The sequence below is a fragment of the Miniopterus natalensis genome, chromosome 14, assembly GCF_054644295.1.
Source record: "Miniopterus natalensis isolate mMinNat1 chromosome 14, mMinNat1.hap1, whole genome shotgun sequence".
Classification (NCBI taxonomy): Eukaryota; Metazoa; Chordata; class Mammalia; order Chiroptera; family Miniopteridae; genus Miniopterus; species Miniopterus natalensis.
The window spans coordinates 37,368,768-37,387,429 of NC_142094.1; the positions used below are offsets into that span (position 1 = coordinate 37,368,768).

Below are 18,662 nucleotides of genomic sequence, written 5' to 3' on the forward strand. Positions count from 1 at the left end.
CAACTGCTGAGCAACGCCCGGCCGGGCTGGTTTTCATTATTTGTTTCATGAAACCCTCCTTCTAAAGCCTGACATATCTGTGTCTAGGAGTCTTACCCTCTGTTTTAAAAACCATTCATCAGGGCAGCACAGACCATCTCATTGCCAACTTCTTCTCTCCAGCTGGCCCTCACTGCACACACTCGGGGACATACTTTCCAAGCATCTGGTCATGCCAATCTCACCTCAAAGCTTTCTTTCAAGTTGAATCACATACCTAGAGTGCCTTGCTTTCCCCTCCTCTTCCATTATCCAAAGAGTTCCTGAAATTCTACCTGTTCTACGAAGCTTTTCCAGGTTCAAGAGAGGTGAAAGATTCTACTGGCTTAATTCTTGCTGATAGATCTCAAAGCTGTCAGGTAATTCCCTTTGCTTTCTATTGCTAAAATATCTACCAACATATACAGGGTGGGGCAAAAGCAGGTTTATAGTTGTGAGTACGCAAAACACAGAAGTTATTCTTGTATTACTATTTATTGTATTATTTTCCAAACAACTGTAAACCTACTTTTATCCTACTGTGCATATGTAATGCACAGAATATGAGTTATAGCAAATCTTTTTAAAAAAATTAATTAATTTTTAAAATTGATTTTAGAGAGAGGAAAGGAGAGAAACATCGATGAGAGAGAAAAACACTGACTGGTTGCCTCCCATACACACCCTAGCAGGGGTATGTGCCCCAACCAGGAATCAAACCCTGAACCCTTCAGTGTATGGGACAATACTCCAACCAACTGAGCACACTGGCCAGGGCAAGTTGTAGCAAATCTTAATCATATATAGAATAAAATAACACATCAGTAAGCTCACTTTTTATGCTTTTGGGGAAAGTCTAAATTTTTTTTTAAGAAAATAAATCAAACATTAATAAAATCTCTGGTCACACAAATAGATGAGCGTGAGAAAATCTGCCAGCTCATCAAATTTATACTATGCAGCGTTGGCCCAGATGAGTATATTTCAGAGAATGAAAGTGGATATGAAGTACACCTGCCTCATCCCATATGGCTATGTCACTGCATTTACGGAAATGGACTTTTCTTTTTTTACAGCTTTGGGAATGGAAGAATAAAATGAATAAAAGTATGGAACAGAAATTTTCTGCCTGTTCTCTCCTCAATGCAGAAAGTCAATATTAAGATTTTTAGTTCGCTCTTCCCCCACCACACACACTCATTCTTTCTCTCTCTGCCCCTCTCTGCTATTTACTTCTTCACCTACAACTACTGAACTGCAGACTTACAGACAGCAAGGATCAAGTCACCTAGGCAGTGTTTAGCTTAGCATTTGATGCAAAAATGATTGTGACTTCTGAAAACGGTAAAGTCGAAACTTACAAATAGTTATGGAAAAGGTAACATGAAAATAGGAAGAGCAGTTATTTTTTCAGGACTTTAGAAACTACAGGTGATCTTATATTCTTGTTTTTAATATACTATAATCTGTAAAAATAAATTTTATTATTATTTTTTTAATATGTCTTTATTGATTTCAAAGGGAGGAAAGGAGAGGGAGGGAGAGAGAGAGAGAAACATGGATGTTGAAAGTCACTGATTGGCTGCTTCCTGCATGTCCCCGGCTGGGAATCAAGCCCGGAACCCAGGCATGTGTCCGACTGGGAATCGAACTATGATCTCCTGGATTGATGCTCAACTACTGAGCCGGGCAAAATAAAATAATTTTTAAAATAAAATAATTTTTAAAATATAATGTCAAACTCTGGGCTGCATAGATGTGGGGTGTTACTTTAAAGCAGTCCTCACCACTAAGCATTTGTTAAGTGCTACCTATATGTATTATCACATTGTTAAGCAAAAGAGGCAACTGCCTCAAAGAACTTATCTCCAGCTGAAGAATCAGAGCACACAGGAAAGACAGGAAAAATGGAAGGCAGCAGAAGCAGAGGAAAACACTGGTGAAACGGGGAGAAGCCAAATGATGGGGATGCTGAATGGAAAGGCGGGGGTGACATGGACAAAGTGGTACTTCAGAAAGATGAAACAATACAAATGGAAAGAAAGGGGCAAAGCCTAAGAAACTAGCAGGAAAATACTAATGAGATCTGATGACTGATCACTGTGTAAGAAGAGGACAAGCTAGTCCCGTCCATCTACCCTCCAGATGGTGTTTATTTTCCATGTAAAATGGTCCATTCCCTATTTCTTCCTGAGAGTGATTGTTTTTCTAGCAGCTGAAGAAAATATATGGCACAAAATGATTTCTAGTAATATTATTTTCTATACTTTAAGTTTAAAAATAATTTAGGTTAACAAATGTTAAATGGTATTTATTTCCATGGTTAAATAACAACAACACAAATGTTTTTCTTCACCATGAGGTGAAAACAGAACTGACTGTATGATTCCACCACAAAAGAAGGTTTCAATGGTAACTCAAATACATATTTATTGTTTCATCCCAAGTTAAGGACATCTCTCCCAGTTTCTACAAATGAGGACCAAAGCAACTTGTATTTCTGGAATGCTTTTAGTTTACATGGATAGGTTTTCCTTTCCCATTTTTAATACTATAACTTCACTAATACTCTTGAAGTTGGACAAGACTGGTTTTATTACCTCATAATTTACAGATGAGGATACCAGAGTTAACTGTTAAAGCAATGATTACAACCTACGTCCTTGACCCTAAATCTCATGCTATTTCTACTACATTAAGCATATCTACTTCCTGAAATTATGTGAACAAATTACAGATATGGAAATGCCTTAGAAAAGTTAAAGCATCACACAAATGAAAGCAATTACTACTTTGTTTAGGTATGACCAGGAGAAAATGCAAGTTCTATAGGGTCTAGTACCTATACAAGCTGGGGATCCCTCCTTAACAAAAACGACACAAATATAAAGATCTTGGAGGGGACTCATGAAAGTGAGGTTCCCTGAAACTAAAGCTTCATTTAGCTTCAAGGTAAACCTGCCTCTGGATATAACACACACAAAAATTCACCAGTTAACCTACTGAGATTGAGAATTGCCTTCTAAAAACTAACTTCTGCTTCTAAGTGGTAAGAAAAGAACACAGTGGATACAGGACAAAAAAAACAAACAAAACACTTTCATATTCCCTCAAGATCATTCATGATAAACCATATAACAAAAACTTCCCAGTAGAAATAGTCTTTGCTATGTCTTTATTAGGATTAAAAAACAAATTACCAACTAACACCACAAAAAAAAAGTAATGAAAGTAGAAGAGAATTATTTCACTAAAATAATTAAACTAGGACATCATACCATATATTAACTGTTTTACACACACACAGATATAAACATACACGCACTCATATTTACTCACAATTTGGCAAGCAAAAGAGCTCATTAAAAAAATGTTTACCTCGTCTCCGCCCATAGCTCCTGGCTGCATGTAAACACAGAAGAAAACCATGGGTATTTGTATCAAAATGATGATTTTAGAAATAAAAAAGATTCACATAAACCTTTCCTAAGTATTCTCAGAACTGATCTGGAAGTACTGTTTAACTTGACTGCAGACATATTTTAAAAACTTTTATGAAGGACAAACTAAATCACAACCTTAAAGGGAAATTCAACTGGATGTGGCAGCCACTTGAAAAGACACAATAGGTTCACACGTTTCAAAAAGATTTATATTGTGGCCCATTATCTATATCAGATATAGAGTTCTTTTAGATTTTTTTCTAATTTATAAATCTTCATTTGTACTATATATTATTACCATCAGACATCACCTACAAAAATGTATTCTAAATAACTAAAACCTGTAGCATGTGGTAGTCATTCTGAATTTCTATACACACACACACACACACACACTTCATGGAGTCCTCTGAAAACTATGGAAATTTTACACAAAATTAACTCTTGCTTTACAGAATGTTTCTATAAAATTTTCAGTGAAGTTTCTCTTGGTCTCCCCATTTACCTTCCATACAGTATCACAGATGAGAGAAAAACAATGTATTTGTCATCTAGAAAGTGAACTGAAAAAGCAGAAAGGGATTAAGGTACTGGGTATATCCCAGGTCATGCTGAAGAACAGAGTACTCTGAAGATTATCTTCCTCTTCAAAACTCAAGGCCCACAGAATGCATTGTTACAGTGTTTAATAAAGCTAGACTGTGGTGTCATACATAAATTGCTAGGAGATCCTGTTATCTAAAATTATTTTCAAAGTGGAAAGTTTCTCAAATGGGAAAGTTCCCAAATGGGTTCTGTAAAAATAAATGGAAACTCTATTTAATCGATTTTTTTAAAGCATAAAATGTCATAATAGCTTAAAACCAAAAAACAAGGATAATTTGGGTTGTATTTGCAGTATAAGATAGTTCTAAAGAAATCTATTTCCCTCCTAGGAAAAGAATTCACACTTTTCAGCTAGAAAGTTAAAATACCAGTTGGCCCATCCCATCTTCTGTAGTTTCCACTTTTCTTCAGACATACTCACACTTATCCAGTTCAAGCTCTATTTTCTCCCTAACTCCTTCTATCATTATAATGCTCAATAAAAAATAAAAAAGTCTCTCCTGAATTTACAAAGCAATTACTCTTTATATCACTTACAAAGGAAATGCATTCCACAAACTTTTTTTTAACTTTTAAACTTTTCATAATCTGGAAGCTGGAGTTCATCTTACCATAGAGTGTATAATAAATGGTAGTTTCCTAGCTTGGCCTCCCAAAAAGCCTACTTCATTTATGATAATATGAGTGAATTAACAATAACAGATAACACTCAAAAAGAGATTAAATATGTTTTCACATCCTAACTCTTATTTCTTTGTCCCTTCCCCCATCCTCAAGGGTGTTGTGCTACCCAACACCCCACTGCAGAACCTCTACGTAGAGAAATGATAAAGCATTCTGTATTTCAAAATTACTCATTTCTCTCGCAAACAACAAATTTCCATTCTTTCATTATATCTGATTTCTAACCAGGTACTCAGTGAAAAAGAATGATTACAATATTAAGGTACAAATGACTCATCAGACCTTAACACCCTGAAGGATAAATGAGAATGCTGTTCACTCAAGTCATCATCCGCTAAACATTCAGCAACAGAAAACATGAAGTTAATAGATCCAGACAGGCTAGGGGCAGGCAGGAACATCCTGAACTGGGGAGTAGGGAAGATCTGGAAAAGACATGCTGGGGAGTTTTAATCAAAACTTCCTTAAATAGTTCATGATTTTTATCGATTCTTCTCCTTTTCCATTCTAGTCAAGGGCAGTAAATTGGTTCACGCCAGTCTGGGGACTCTGACATCACGGAGGTAAGATAGCATATGGAACAGGCAGCCGGTTCAGAAATCTCGGATGCTTCCATTTGCTTTCTTCACTCATTGCGGAATTTAATGATGCACTGCCTTGGTTCTCATTTCAGTATTTCATGTTTGATCTCTATGGTGATTAATACTATAGCAGCTAAAACTTAATGAGGTACTTACTCTGCGCCAGCAACAGTTCAAAATGCTTGATCTGTATTAACATCAACACACCCCACACCTTCATGACATAAGAATCTTAGGCTCTTCTCTCAAATACCAGAGGAAAACAGGACATAGAATTAAGTATCTCACCTAAAATCACACAGCTAGGAAGTGGTGAACTTGGAATATAAATCTGAGCAGCCTCGCTCCAGATTCCCCACTTTCAAACACCACACTATACTATTAAATTCCCAGAGAGCAAGGGCGGTATCTTCTCCTTTTAATATCTTCTAATGAACCTGGCAGAATGCTCTGTAGCAAGCTGGTATTCAACAAATATGGCTTGTTAGCTGAGTATGCAATCCAGGGAGGGAGGAATATATGCCCTGATGGCCTTCAGAATGTAGGCCAACTCTGTTGGAGATTTAAAATTTGCTCATATGGGGGCCACTTGCAAATAGACTAATTAGAGTCAAACTCTTCCCTAAGGGAGAGGTAATGAAATGAACACCAAGTAAAGAAATTTGGGAGCACAAAGGTAGTGCATTCCCATGAGATCAGTATGAATTTTACACAAGAAAGAATAATGAACACAAAAACTTAAATGAGCCAGCACAAAACAATCCCACATAGGAAAAAAAGGGGGTAGTGTGTCTAATTCCACCTATATGATATATTCTATGCTAGTATAGATTTATATCAGATATATAAGATGTGATACACTTTTTAAAAATACTTTTTTTGATTTTTTTTTTTTTAATGCCTTTATTGATTTCAGAGAAAGGGAGAGGGGGAGAGAGAGAGGAAGAAACATCAATGATGAGAGTCATTGATTGGCTGCCTCCTGCACGTCCCCCACCAGGGATCAAGCCTGCAACCCAGGCATGTGCCCTGACCGGGAATTGAACCGCAATCTCCTGGATCATAGGTCGACACTCAACCACTGAGCCATGCCAGCCAGGTGATGTGATCTACTTTTAAAGTCCTATCTACTTCCTCTATGACCTTTAATTCTTGATTATCAATCATCATCATCATCATCATCATTACAGACAAAATTCTTTCACCATTTCCTGTGTATTAAATAATTTTAGACCTCATAAAAATTACATTTAATTTTTAGAAGTCAGAGTAGTGGCTACCCGTGGCTAGGGGTATTAACTGGAAGGGAGCCTGAGTGGGGTTCTAGGTATTGGTAATGTTTTGGTCTTGATCTAAGTACTAGTTTTATGACTGTTCAATTTGTAATAATACATCAAGCTACATAATTTATTATCTGTGCATTGTTTGGTATGTATATACACCAGTAAAAAACTAAAACATTACAAATATTTTAGAATGGCTCATTGGGAATAAAAGGTTATAACATTAACGTGGAAAATCCAAAATGATACAATTTTTGTAGTCTTTGAATCATAAACCTGAATAATACAAAACTGAAAAAAAAGTAAAGAATTATTTTCAATCCATCAAAATAAATATAAACAGTCAGATGGAAGCATCTTTGCTGAGGGTCACAATGAGCTGCAAGCTGCTTCAGGGGCATCTTTAGGAGTCAGCAACATGGCAGAAGTCACCAAGACCAGAATTAAGACCTACCAGACTGCCCCTTTTGACAGCGGATTCCAGGAACTGCTGGCAGAACTACCTGGACTTCCACCACTGTGAGAAGGCAATGGCTGCTGAAGGGCATGATGTCTCCATGTGCAGATGGCACTGGCATGCGTACAAGTCCCTCTGCGCCATATCCTGGGTGTTGGCCTGGGATTCCTGCTGGGCAAAAGGCACTTTTCCTGGGAAGATCTGAACTGGCTGCACCCCATGTCCTCTGTCCTCCATCCTTCTCCCAGGGAGGCAAAAGGGGACCTGGGTACACCCCACCCTGGGATCCTGAATCATGGCTTAACTAATAATAAATACTTGTTGGGAAGTATAAAAATATATACATACAGGGTGGGGCTAAAGTAGGTTTGCAGTTGTGAGCAAATGAAACACAGTTTATTCTTTATTAAAACACAGTATTATTATTTATTATTGTATTATTTTCCAAACAAACAACCGTAAACCTACTTTGCCCCACCGTGTGTGTGTGTGTGTGTGTGTGTGTGTGTGTGTGTGTGTGTGTTTGTGTGTGTGTATAGAAAGGTACATTTAGTTCACAGTGGGATAGGCCCAAATTATTCTAAAAATAAATTTACATGGTCAATGACTAGTACATTGTAAATGGCACCCCCATGTTAATAGAGTGGTGCTTTGTTAGCCATACGAGGCAACACTGTAAAGGGATCATCTGTTACTCCTTATGACTTGGCCCACACTTGTTTAAAATGGCTGCACTCATACATATGATTCCCCAAGCGCACATTATAATCTGATCTAAAAATCTAAAGTAATTCTTCAACTACATGGATTCATCCACATGGGCTGAAGTTTCTCTAAGCAAATGACATTATACACAGGTTCCACTATAGAGGCTCAAAAGACAAGAGGTCAAGGGGAGATATCTCCACTCTATTGTGGATCAGGAAAGCATGCACTATTTTCAGGAACTTAAGCAGAGTCCCTGGGATGCGATATTGATGAAAAACAGATGAACAAGGTACAAAGAACTTAGTACAACATTTTATTAACTGGCTTAGAAACATCTGTCACAACTAGTAAAAGTCAACTGTGGAAACAAGTAGTTAATTTCTTTCCTTGCAATAAAATCAATTTCTTAAAAACATCTTGCAGGCTTATTTTTTGAATACCACTTCAGTATGCAAAATTCAATTCTATTCAAACATCTAATGATCCCTTTCCAGCTTCCATCTAAGTATTAGTCATAGAAAAAAATTTCACCAAAGATGAGTTAAGATCTTAAAGTTAGTAAAAGAATGTCCCCTTTTCCTTAATGAGATTGTAAATTCCCAAAGAGCAGGAGTGATGGAGTTTGTCTCATAAATGCTCTTCTTCTATCTTTGTCTTTATAATGGTAAGTAACATTGTTTTAGGCCAGTGATTCTCAAATCTGGCAAACTATAATTTGAAAGATCAATTTATCTGTAAACAACATGAACTTAGCAGGTAAAATGTGCTTGAAGGGATGGGATACACACTTATCTGCTATATTTACATAAAGTATGTAGATGTTTTAGAATCCCTTCTTCCTACCCTTCTCTCTCTGACTCTTACACATTTTTCTCAGACAAATCTTTCCATTTCATTTGCAAGCCTACAAAGTAACACTAATAACTGATAGGCATAAATAATACTAGTGTTACTGACATACTTTACAAAGAGAAGAAATACCATGAAATAAAATATAATAACCTACTGATGATTTATCATGTTCTGTATGCTAAATGCTTAACATGCCTATTCTAATTCCCAAAGCAACTATCATAACACTCATTTCCAGATGGACAAACTGAGGACCAGGAAGATGACTGGCCCAGGTTATTCAGCTACTAAAACAGCAAACCTGGGACTGAGTCCAGATCAACACTGGCTCTACAGAGTTTATTCTTTTTTTTCCCCTTTAAATTGAGGTATGATTTGTATTATTTATATTCAATAAAAGTCAAGCACTCTAAGTGTACAGTTTGATCAATTTTGGAGATAATGCAGTCATATAACCACTACCATTATAGTCAAGATACAGAGCAGTTCATCTCCCTAAAAAATTTCTTTGTGCCCTTTTGCTATTGTTTCCATCCCCTAACCAACAGCCCCTAGCAAACATTAATCTTCTTTCTGTACTATAGTCTCGTGTACCCTTTCAACAACTTCAAATTAATGGAATCAATGTGTTTGACTTCATGTCACATCGTATTTTTGAGATTTATCCATGATGTTGCCTGTGTTAATATTTCATTTTTTTACCTGCTCAGTAGTATTCCATAGTATGGAAATACCACAATTTACCCATTCACCAGTACTTATGAACTGAACTGTGTCCCCCTAAAATTCATAGACTTGCAGCCCTAACTCCCAATGTCACTGTTTTTTAAGACAAGGTCTTTAAAGAAGTAATTAAGGTAAAATGAGCTCATTAGGATAGGGCCCTGATCCAATAGGACTGGTGTCCTTATAAGAAAAGGAGATACTAGGAGTGCCCATGCACAGAGAAGGGCCATGTCAAAGAAAGAAGGCAGCCACCTGACAGCCAAGGAGAAAGGCCTCAGGAGAACCCAACCCTGATGGCACCTTGATCTTGGACTTTTAGCCTCCAAAACTGTGAGAAAGTAAATTTGTTTTATTAGTCCTAGTAAAGTAATATACCAGTTGATGGACATCTGAAAAGCCCTTTACTCTTATACACTAATATTGAAGAGCCAGTATTTCAAAGCTATAAAGTCCTTGAAAGTACTCAGAAATTCCTTTCAAATTTCCAGAAACTTCACCATCCTGTTTGCTTTTAGTAGCATAATCTAAGATGAATAAAAAAGAATTTCTCAATCAAATTCTATTTCATTTCATTATTATTACCATAGCACTACTGTTTTCTATTAATCATTAGAGTTAAAGCTGTTATTTTATGAATTAAAATCAGTATTTTAATAGATATTTTTCTGAATTGGTTAGAAAATCCAATTGTCATTAATAATATGAAACTATATCCTGCATTCTAAACAACTGAACTTTTGCAACATTCTGCTTCATTGCTTACAAAATCTTACAGGAAACTGCCCTTGTCGGTGTGGCTCAGTAGGTTGGAGTGTCATTCCATCACCAATCAGGAAACATACCCAGGTTGCTGGTTCGATCCCCAGTTGGGGTGTGCATGGGAGGCAACCAATCTATGTTTCTCTCTCACATCAATGTTTTTTTCTCTCTCCCTCTCCCTTTCTCTCTCTCTAAAAAAATCAATAAAAATTTAAAAAGCTTACAGGAAACCTATAGATTTTTAATAAATCTCCCAAACAAAACAGAAATTACTTCTGTAAACAACACAAAGATGCCCTACCTGGTTCTGCTGGAATACCTTAATTAAAAGTTAAGGTACAAGAATAAGGAGGCTCAATTCAGCCCCTTCCAATCATTTTTTTCAAACTTTTTTTTAAGTATCAGAGCCCGCTCTCCTCCAACAAATGAACCCTAACAAATACGAGATATTTGTTTCCTGAACAAGGCTATTCAGGTCAAAACAGCACAGGGACCCAGAGCCCCACTTTTCAGGTATCTTTCTCCCATAGTGGCCCTTAAAGTATCTCCCTGGATGCTTGGGTTCCATAGAACACGACTGGAAAGCTAAAGATCAATACTTCATGGTAGAACCATTCTTACTAGCTGGAAAGTTCTTTCTTACAGCTGCCTCTCTGTTATCCTTAATCATAGACCCAAGCCTAATCCTACTTTTGTTTGAGGGTCCTTACTCTATTTCCTTTTGGTTGTCTCTTTTCTACAATGAAGATATATTTAGCTATTCCTCATAAGAAATGGTTTTCCATACCCCATATCATCCTGAGCATTCATCTTTGGATAAACCTAATCTTCTAGCAAGGTAACACATGTCTGTCCAAGCTTCTCATTGGAACATCCAAGGCCCCTCACCATCTGACCCCTAACCACCTTTCAGATCCTCATTCTCACCATTCCACACATCAGACCCAAATATTCAGTAACACCAATTCTACCCACTCTTCTGATAGTATCATTATAACAGAGGGTGGGGCAAAAGTAGGTTTACAATCTGTATGGAAAATAATACAGTAATTTATAAATAAGAATAAAATAATAAACTCTGTGTTTTGCATACTCACAACTGTAAACCGACTTTTGCCCCACCCTGTATAAGTTCCACAAGGTCAGCGCAAGAGTCTCGATACCCATGTGTCTTGACATCTTTTCTTCTCTGCTCTCTAGGAAACCCCTAACCGCCTTATTCATTTCCATACACTATTTTCCTGTCTTGTCCAAAACGCAGTTCCAGGCTTTGCTCTACCATCTTGCATCTAGTATTAAAGTTGTGTCTAAACTACACTAGCCATATAGGTTACTAATAACAGAGCCTCTTAATATGTGACAGGTTATCAAAGTAATCACTCTAAACTTCTAGGTCCACATCCTAAATTCCTAAATAAAACAGGAAAAAAAAGCCATTCAAAATGTGTGTGTGTGACAAGATTTCTCTGGAAACAAACCTAGGTAAAGAATCTCTGCACCACACTATTATCACTGGTTGGAGAGAGTGGGCATCCACATTGGCTTACTTCAGACAATGTCTATTTACCCTCACACCTGTGGCCTGATAGCATTCCATGGAGAATAGTTAACTGCCACCTTACTTTTATTTCAGTAGCATGTTGCTAAATGACATAATAACTGCCCCCCCAAAGCAAGAAATCAAGAAAAGTCATGAGGATTCTAATCACATACCAGAGTATTTTACACATACCAATATGTCCAAATCAGGTCTGAAATTGCCTACTACAGAAGTATGCACCCAAACATCTGGTATGTGTTCTCAAATAAACCATCTTCTCTGAACTACTATGCCAAAACCTCATGATGTCCTTCGAACTTTATATAAATACTAGATTTCTAGATTGTTCGGGATGGCCAATACTTGCTAATCTTACATTTCCAAACCCACAAATAACATAGGTAATTTATTCCAGAGAAAAGAGACAGTGAACAGAATGGGTGCTAGCGTGCTCAGGAGTCTAAGCGGAACAAAGGCCTGCCCCCCGCCCCTGGTCAGTGAGTGCTCACCTTGTCCCTATCACAAGGTTCCTCTCATGTGAGAGGAGGGTTCCTTCATGGAGGAAAGCTATGGAAAGGACTTGACCTGAGAATTTGGGAAGAGCTCCAACAACATGAGAGCTGCCCATTCCCATCATCCCTGCCCTTACCGCTCAAAAACAGCTGCTGCTTCTGACGTGAACTCAGGAAAACCTCAGAGAACAACAAAAGCAGATCAAGCCTTGAGGGGAAAGAAAGAATAGGAGGGAATGGATGGGCACAGCCCTTATAATACCTGATTCCTTCATGCTCAGATGCAGACAGACACTGGCAAGGGGAAGGGGGTGGATCTATCAAGAGGTAACTACTTCTAACTGTAGTCTTCTCCATCTACACCTCACTCACCCTCCACAACCATGTTTCATCCCAGGCCAATTAAATTAAGTCTTTAGTGTAGGGTCACAGGTATTTTCTACTTTGGTTCCCATTTTGGTTGTATAGCCAGGATTAAAAATTATAGCTACTTCAAAAGAAAAAAAAATAGGGGAAGGGCAGAAGAAGAAAGAAGCACAGAATAGCTTTTTTTTAGGTGTGCATTTCTTGCTAGGTTTGGTAGTAGGGGCAATGCATATTTAACCTTACTGTTTGTAAAGAAGAGGTTAGTATGTCCATTTTAAATAAACACCAAGTAACCTGCCCAAGTTCACACAGCAAATAAGTAATGAATCAACGATTTAAACCAAGATCTTTTTTTTTTTAATTTTTTTATATCTTTATTGATTTCAGAGAGAAGAAGGGAGAGGGGGAGAGAGAGACAGAAAACATCAACGATGAGAGAGTCATTGATTGAGCCCACAACCCAGGCATGTGCCCTGACCGGGAATTGAACCCCGATAGCCTGGATCCCAGGTCAATGCTCAACCTCTGAACCATGCCCGGCCGGGCTAAACCAAGATCTTTTTGCCGCCTTCCCCAACTGCATTCTTTCCACTATATTAGGCTGAAAAAAAATTGAGTCAGATAACAAAGGTGTGTGTGTGGAGAGCAACAAAGAAAAGAAGGCAAAGTTTCATCTACTTAAGTTTACCTAGGGATCATCTGCATACCAAGTCTGTGAAAGTCTCAGACTCCCAATCTTCATTGACTAGAAGCCTCTTTGGAAGTATGGTTAAAATTCTTGTCACTAACAAGGAAGACTATGTTCTGAAAGTAAGGCTGATCCTATTGGAAGTGCACTAATTCTCCACAATCAATAAAGTATTATTTAGCTTTCTTATAAAGGAGCTAAATGAAACCTGAGTGATCTTTTGGGGAAAACCCAAGAGTAGAAATCACACTGGATTAAGAGACTGATTAGCAGAATAAAGTGTGTGTCCAAGCCATAGATGGCTTTTTGTGGCTGTATGACATCAGCATGTTCCTTTACTTTTTTTAGAAAATGAAAACAGTGCCATGTTTTAAACAAGATTGCAATAAAGATGAGATGAATGACCATCATTTTCAACTGTCCTATCAAAACGGTCCAATGGCAAAGAAAAATGAATCATGGAGCATTCTCTTTAACGTTTTTTTTTTTTTAATTTTTACTTTTCTGGAGAGACAGGAAGAGAGAAGGAGAGAGAGAATCATCAATGTGAGAGAGAAACATCAATCTGCTGCCTCCTGCACACCCCCTATGGCGGATGGAGCCTGAAACCCAGCCATGTGCCCTGACCAGGAATCAAACAGACAACAGCTTGATGCACAGGATGATGCCCAACCAACTGAGCCATACCAGCCAGAGCGATCCTTTTGGTACTTTAAAATATACTACAGAATCATAGTCTTCAGTCTCAAAGCAATCATTAAGATGACCTAATTCAGTCCCCTTCTCTTACAGGTAAGAAAATTTAGAGGCTAAAAGGGGCATTTTAAGTAACATGCACAAAGTAGAAAGAACTTAAACAAAATCTCTTATTTAAAAGCAGAGAATTTAAAGAGAATCAAAACAAAGGAAGTCCAAACCTTTTAGAAAGAAAAATGTCTTCTAGCTTCATTTTTTTACACAAAAAATAAAAAATTACATCCCCTCCCTCTTGAAAAATATTTGATCTTTTCTCAAATACACACTCACTCCTTCAGGCAAACACACTACCATGCTGTTCTTTCCTTTTACATTCAACTCTAAATCCCACTGCCTAGCTGAAGTATTTTCACAAAATTGCTGTAGCTCAGCAAGTTAAGCATGCCTATTCATCTTGACCCCAATGTACCTACTTCCAGGAATTAGAAGTAGCATAATCTAAATGTAAAGTTACCTTTCTTTTAGGAATTAGAACATAGAGGTGAACAGTCTGTAATTTTATTGTTTCCAAGACCCTCCAAAAGAGGGTGACACTAGCTATTTAGAACAAAATGTGCACACAGTGAATTAGAACCTGCACCGTCAAGCACTGTCAGGGGTTCTCTGCAGTGCTCACTGGGAGGTAGGCTACATATCAGAGCCAAAAGAAATGTGAAATATATATTTTAGAGATAACCTAAAATCTGTCTTAAGGAACTCCACTGGCATTTTAATATCCCTATGCAAACAAGAGGGAAAGAGGTAATGTTGTACACAATCCTAGATTTACCCAGGATGTCCTCCATGTGTGTCAAGAGTTAGCTTGTGTATCTCAGATGAAAAGAGTGGACAACTTGATACCACTCATTTGATAGAGGAGAAAACTTAAATCAATGGCTTGTATAGGTCCTTCTGACAACTGACACTTTCCGTTTAGACAACATCAGCAGTGGTAATTCTCAGAGGAAAGTATAACTGGAAGGTATGCACTAGGAACACTAAAGAATGGGAAATTGGCCCATTCAAACTTAGGAAGTAGTATTGAGAAGTGAGATGGCACACCATGATACCTGTCTTTCCCATCAATCAGGAGAGCTGAGCAAATGTCTTCTGCAAAGTATTTGGTTCACAGACACTTGGAAAGAGAATTTATACCAGCCAGCTATTTCTTCCAGCATTAATTAATATAATGACTTTCTGGTTAGTAAGGTTTTGATGCTCCAGAACTCAATCCAACAGTTATTACTAACAAAAATATTTCTAACCTGCAAAGCTGTTGACACCTATATATCATGTAAATCATCTAATGGGAGACCCCTGAGGTCCAGTTTGAAGCACCAGTTGGCTATCTACCAAAATGAGAAAATTCTCAGTTATGTGTAATGAAGGTGACTTATTCATTCCCATTCTCTACCCCAGTTCCTCTCTCCCTTCACACCTCCCTCTTTCCTTCTCTTCTGTCCTTACCAGCAAAGTTCTCTGTAAAGGACCAGATAGTAAATAGTTCAGGCTTTTGGGGCTCTACCGTTGTAACACAAAAGTAGCCACAGATGATAATCCATGTGAATGGGAGTGGCTGTGTTTCAATAAAGCTCTTTACAAAAACAGGCAGTGGGCCATATCTGGCTCACAGCGCTGCAGTTTGTTAACCCCTGGTATACAGTTACCATTCTCAAACTTCAGCCCCATCAGAATCACCTATAGGACTTGTTAATACACACGTTTCTGGGCCCCATCCTTAAAGTTTATGATTCAGCAGGTCTGTAGTGGGACCTGAGATTCTGCATTTTTAATAAGTTCTCAAATGATGCTGCTGGTCCAGGGATCATACCTTGAGAACCACTGTTATAAAATAATGGCCTACGGTTTACTCATTCAAAGGTTGAAATGTAATAATTAAAAAGTGGAAATAACATCCTGATAAATCATTGCTTAGTAAGTTATATAATGTTTAATCACTGGCGTGTACACCTAAAACTAATATAATATTGTATGTCATCTGTAATTGAAAAATAAAAAATGACTAAAAAGAAAAAAAAAGTGGAAATAATATGCTGTAAATGTGGCTGCTAATTTTATAGAATATTTCACATGAAGACTTACTGTTAAGTGTCATAATATTATCTGTTCCTGGATGATGGAAATTGATTCCCATGCGTCCTAAAAAATAAAATAATTTTATTTTAAGCACAAAGAAAATAATGCTTAATACAATCGTTATAAATACATTGTAAAGTATGAACATTACAAAGAGCAAAAACAAATTAATCTATAACAAACAATGCTATCAAAGGCCATATCGATCACAAGTTTTTAAATCAAATCATAAAATATACACACGAAAAATCTTAAAACAAAGCCAAAGTCTCAAGAACAACAAATAAACAAAACGAAACAAAACAAAAAAGAAGCTTCCATTATAATCGTCTGAAATTTTAATGCATCTCCCGCATTCCGATTTAAACATGCCAACTCCCTGAATTAAGCATTTTATTTTAACAACCATTCATAGTGCCCTTCAAATTCAAGCAGCAGAATAATGAATTTAAGAACTTTATAAACTTGAAGCTTAGAGGGAATAAAAAGATAAAGGTCTCATAGTGACTCAAAAATGCAACAATGATCAGAATGGCAAATGGAGGAAAGAAGGTAAAATTTATATAATAGACTGGGGAACGACTGGCTTAAAAATCTAGGGTTCTTATTGCTGCGCCTATCACTAACTAGTTATATGACCTTGGGCATAATGCTTGTCTTCAGACCTTTATCCTCATAGTAGTAACAGGGGTTGCAAACTTCTGTCCACACTGGCTGGCTGCTGTGCTTGTACTCTTCTGAGCTAAGAATCATTTTTAAAGGGTTGTAAAAAACAAAAATTAAAAAACAATAATGTGCAACAGAGACAATGTGACCCAAAGGCCTAAAATACAAAGTTTGCCAACCTCTGGTCTATAAGGTGACAAGAATCAATCAGATGTTTCAGCCAATAGCCTCCAGGGTTAAGATTTCATTAATTATTTAGGAAAAGGAGGTGGGTGTATCAAAAGAAAAACGAAAGAGAGAGAGTCTTATATGGGAAAAATGTACTTAGTAAGTTTCCTTGACCAATTCCTGCAACAAAATCATTATTGCTATTGTGTGAAGCTAGTATCTACAAACTCGGCTCTGCAAGGTTTTCATGTCTAATTATGTCAAGAGTTACCATGAAATTCTCAGAAAAATGTTAATTTTAGGTCACTACCACTGTTTAAATAAATGTCAGCAGCATTTGGGGGGAGAGTGATGCAGAGAGAGCTAGAGGTAAGGAAGAAGTGATTGACTTTTACAGAAAATACAGTGTTATATATAATTGCAAAAGGTTAGTCATGACTTGGTGCTGAATTCTGTTATGCAGTACTGCAGGCAAACAGCATTATCAAGCTCTTCTGGCCCAAAAGGGAGAAAAAAAAAATCACAGTTGACAAAACATAGTATTTGCCTCCAATAAAAAGGGGGAATAATGAATTCCTTCTCAAATCAAAGCCATTCTAATCTCTTAAAGAAGACCCTCAGATCACAGTAATCTGTGAAAGGTCATTTCATATTAGGGACAAGGGAAAAACAAAACTCTCGTAAGTGTAATGTTGCTTGAATTGGCTGTGTGTGTGTGTGTGTGTGTGTGTGTGACAGAAAAAGTAATTAAGAATGAAAAAATCATCAGCCATTGATGGATTCTGATGAAACTGTTCTAATTTTACCATGAAGCATTAAAGAACTTTCAAGAAAAATTATTTTGGGTTTTTATTATTTTAAACCTCCCTATCAGGAGGAAGACATTATACCTATCTCTAGTTTTGTGGAAACTATTTTGCTAACACTTATATTTTGGTAAAATTCTTTGTTTATATTTTAATGTTTTCTACAGAAAAATCATCATATTAGTAATGAATCATCTCTTACTAACAGAATTTCCGGTTTTGTTTTTTTAATTAATTTTTTAGATATTTTCATATTTACTAGAAGCTAATTGTTAGGAGTTTCAAAAACAAGCCATTGTTAAATGACAAATTTAACAGTATCTATGTGTCGTATGCTTTTCCAGCTCCTAAGTCAATTTAGAGTCCCTAAAAATTATAGTCTACACCATATGCAACAAGTGCTATCGCCTGCCACCACCACCTTGATCAGAACCTACTACAGGAAAATTTGTCACCAGAACAAGGCTTTGACTCAGTAGAGACTTTACATTCTGAATTTTGTTAGCTATATCAACATTCTCTCCATTATTTTCAGATAATCAAGATACTCTTTGGGTTCATTACCACCAAATACTAACATCCATGAGAACTAGATGTGATCTACTCATTATATTCTGAGGTATTCAAATTTAACAGTAAATAACCAGCACTGAAAGTCTGCCTAAAAACCCAACAAGAGTTCAAAATCACTGCCTATCAGAACGTAAGGAAATGGCATATAGAGAAGGTCTCTATGATCTTTAAGCAAAGAATATTCAGAGGTAGGTGTGGTTCTTAAAAGCTAGCTATGTTCCCTAAACATTCCTATGACAATAAAGGGTTATCAAGAAAACCAAGTCCAAATTAAGCTGATCCTCATTCGACTTCTTTTATTTCCTGTGCTACAATCATTAACAGTATAGAAGCATGTGGTTTACAATCACTGCATCGAATAATAATTTTCATATGTTTCTGTATGTTTTTGTAT

At 37.0% G+C, this 18,662-nt stretch overlaps 1 protein-coding gene and 1 pseudogene across 4 annotated transcripts in view; one reads left to right on the top strand and one right to left on the bottom strand.

The window, feature by feature from the left end:
- The window catches only part of CPEB3 (cytoplasmic polyadenylation element binding protein 3), a 127,402-nt gene that overhangs the window by 70,095 nt on the left and 38,645 nt on the right, over positions 1 to 18,662 (bottom strand). For 3 of the 4 annotated variants that reach the window (XM_087824445.1, XM_087824447.1, XM_087824446.1), the window contains one exon: positions 16,062 to 16,118. In XM_087824445.1, the coding sequence (XP_087680571.1) occupies positions 16,062 to 16,118 (57 nt within the window). Of the gene's footprint in view, positions 1 to 3,396; positions 3,421 to 16,061; positions 16,119 to 18,662 lie in introns of all 4 variants that reach the window. The other variant, XM_087824444.1, reaches the window with a different exon arrangement.
- On the top strand, positions 7,034 to 7,277 carry LOC107543305 (cytochrome c oxidase subunit 6B1 pseudogene; annotated as a pseudogene).